The sequence below is a fragment of the Lotus japonicus genome, chromosome 2 (genome assembly GCF_012489685.1).
Source record: "Lotus japonicus ecotype B-129 chromosome 2, LjGifu_v1.2".
Taxonomy (NCBI): Eukaryota; Viridiplantae; Streptophyta; class Magnoliopsida; order Fabales; family Fabaceae; genus Lotus; species Lotus japonicus.
This window is the reverse complement of record NC_080042.1, coordinates 35872288-35875517: the sequence shown is the minus strand read 5'-3', so window position 1 is coordinate 35875517 and position 3230 is coordinate 35872288. Positions and strand designations below refer to the sequence as shown.

At 46.2% G+C, this 3230-nt stretch overlaps 1 protein-coding gene across 1 annotated transcript; it reads right to left on the bottom strand.

The window, feature by feature from the left end:
* Positions 1 to 1995: 1995 nt before the first annotated feature.
* LOC130736393 (uncharacterized) lies at positions 1996 to 2817 on the bottom strand. The gene has a single exon (XM_057588228.1). The coding sequence runs from the start codon at positions 2815 to 2817 to the stop codon at positions 1996 to 1998; it is 822 nt and encodes a 273-aa protein (XP_057444211.1).
* Between the last annotated feature and the right edge of the window lie 413 nt (positions 2818 to 3230).

The following is a 3230-nucleotide window of genomic DNA, read 5'->3' as shown; positions in this document are numbered from 1 at the left end:
TCAGCGCATCTGCTACCACATTCGCTTTTCCTGGGTGGTACTGTAACTTGAAATCGTAATCCTTCAAGAATTCTACCCATCTCCTTTGCCTCATATTCAGCTCCTTCTGATCGAATAGATACTTGAGATTCTTATGGTCGCTAAACACAGTAAAGTTCGCACCATACAAATGGTGTCTCCAGATCTTGAGCGCAAACACTACTGCTGCTAGCTCCAGGTCATGAGTGGGGTAATTCACTTCATGAGGTCTAAGTTGTCTTGATGCGTACGCTACTACTTTCCGTTCTTGCATCAGCACGCATCCTAGTCCCATCTTTGACGCGTCACAATACACTTCAAATTCCTTTGCGGGATCGGGCAATACCAAATATTGGCGACGTAGTTAGCCTCTTCTTGAGTTCCTTAAAGCTCTCTTCGCATTCCGGTGTCCATTTATAAGGTTGATCCTTCTTCGTCAACTTGGTTAATGGCATCGCGATCTTGGAGAATCCTTCGATGAATCGCCGGTAATATCCTGCCAATCCGAGGAAACTACGCACTTCTGTGACCGTCTTGGGCGCTTCCCATTAGTTAACTGCCTCTACCTTTGCCGGGGTCAACCGCTATTCCTGCCTTACTCACCACGTGTCCTAAAAATTGCACAGATTCTAACCAAAACTCGCACTTGGATAGCTTGGCGTACAACTGTCGTTCTCTTAGTATTCCCAATACTAATCGAAGGTGTTCCTCATGTTCTTGCTTGCTCTTTGAGTAGATCAGAATATCATCGATGAAGACCACGACAAACTTATCGAGATACGGGTTAAAGATATGATTCATGTAGTCCATGAATATCGCAGGCGCATTAGTCACTCCGAACGGCATGACTAAGTATTCGTAGTGCCCATATCTTGTCTGAAAAGCCATCTTTGGTACGTCTTCCTTCTTGACACAAATTTGATGGTATCCGGATCGCAGATCTATCTTGGAGAAGACTTCTGCTCCTCTTAGCTGATCCATCAAATCGTCAATCCTAGGCAACGAGTACTTGTTCTTTATCGTCACTCTATTTAGTTGCCGGTAGTCCACGCAGAATCTCATGCCACCGTCCTTCTTCTTCACCAAAAGGACTAGTGCTCCCCAAGGGGACACACTTGGCCGCACAGACTTCTTGTCCATAAGCTCCTCCACATGCTTCTTCAGCTCCGCCAGTTCCACCGGTGACATCCTATACGGGGCTATAGAGATAGGTCCTGTTCCAGGAACTAAGTCTATAGAAAACTCAACTTCTCTCTCTGGTGGTAACTCAGCCACTTCCTCAGGGAAAACGTCGGGAAACTCCCTTGCTACGGGTATCCATTCTATACCTATGTCGTCTTTATTCGCATCTAGCGCTCCTAAAAGTACGTTCGATTCGCTCTTGGGCGCTTTTCCTACCTCCTCGGTTCGCTTAGTCCGTTTAGCGTCTCCTTCACTAGTCCCAAAAGTAACCGTCTTCCTCCTACAATTTAGGGTGGCATCGTTGGCCGCTAGCCAATCCATTCCTAGTATTACTTCTAATCCATCTAAGGGTAAGCATACAAAGTCTTGCCTAAAGGTTCTCCCTAAGGTTTCTAACCTACAGTTTCTACAAACCTCCGAGGTTCTACTGGTGTTTTTAGTTGGGGTACTTACTTCTAAGTCCCATGCCAAACTTGTCACTGGTATACCTAATTGTTTGACCCTCTCTTGTGATATAAACGAATGCGTTGCACCCGAATCATATAAAACACTTAAAGGAAAACTATTAACATAACACGTACCTTGGATAAGTTCTGGCGCTTCAACTGCCTCCTCCAGCGTCATTGCAAACACTTTCCCCTTATTCGTGGATCGTCCAAACCTCCGGTTATTCTTTGGCGCCGGTGCACCTCTGCTACCTCCCTCGCCTATTGTAGCGGTAGGGTTTCGATTCCCATTTCCGCTAGCCTGTTCCCCTAACACGGCTCTACACTCCTGAGCGCGGTGTCCATTCCTTCAGCACCTCACGCAGAATGGATTGTTAGGATTGAATCCGCTTGTTCTGTTGTGGAATCCAAATCCCCCTGTTCGACTTCCGAACTGATTTCTCCCTTGCTCTGGCGGTCTAAAGTATGGCTTCCTTCTTTCGTCCTTCTTCTTTGGTGCCTTACTAACACCTTGTCCCTTCAGGTACTCCTTCCTGGATTTCTCATTTTCCTCAAAAATCCTACACTTCTCTACCAGAGTAGCAAAGTTTTGAATCTGGTCATGTCCCACAGCAGTCCTGATGTCTGGCCTCAGTCCATATTCAAACTTAACATACTTTGAGGTCTCATCAGCCGCCGCACTATAATGTGGGTGGAACCGACACAGTTCTTCAAACTTAGCTGCATACTCTCCTACTAACATCATACCTTTCTTTAACTCCAAGAATTCCATCTCTTTCCTTCCCCTCGCGTTCGCTGGGAAGTTCTTTTCCAGAAATGCATTCTTTAAGATCTCCCAGGTTATGGCTCCGTCCGCTGGAGTAATTCTCCCTCTTACTCCAGTCCACCACGTCCTAGCTTCTCCTGAAAGTAAATAACTAGCAAAAGCAAACTTACGTGGGTCAGCACATACCAACGTCTCAAAAATCCTTTCTAATTCTCGGATCCACTCATATGCTCCATCGGGGTTGTAACCCCCTTCAAACTTTGGTGGATCTCGCTTCAGAAACTTGTCCAATCCGTGGTAGATATCTTCTTCTACTGGTTGGTGTCCTCCTCCATTCCTAGCTCTTTCCGTTTGCTCGGTCAAGAAAGCGGTAAGTTGTTCAATAGCTCTCGCTATTGCTGCCATCTCTTCCTGAAATTCACAAGGTGATTAGTTTCCTATGACCTTAACTACCTATCCTAGACTCCCTAGTAGGCTCTAACCCTAGGCCGACGAATCACTGCTCTGATACCACCGTCCTGTCACGCCCCCTTCCTTAAGTGACGAATTCGCCCTAACTCCATCACTTAGGAGTGAGCACGCGACGTGAACTAGTGAATTTTTTTTCTACTTAGGGTTCTTTCATTAGATCGGGGTCGCAAGAGTAAAGTGTACTCGCGCACCCCCTTCTCATCCCCAGGTAATTGACCTCCTAACCTAAGACTACGGAGAACAACGATATAAACCACACAGAACATTCATAGCATGCATAGTTGGTGAACGAATCCACCGCATAGGTCTACAGATTAGAAGACAACACATAAAGAGGACATAGCGCC

Coding starts and splice junctions, on each gene's coding strand:
- LOC130736393 (XM_057588228.1), bottom strand. CDS start 2,817: ATGGCAGCAATAGCGAGAGCTATTGAACAACTTACCGCTTTCTTGACC.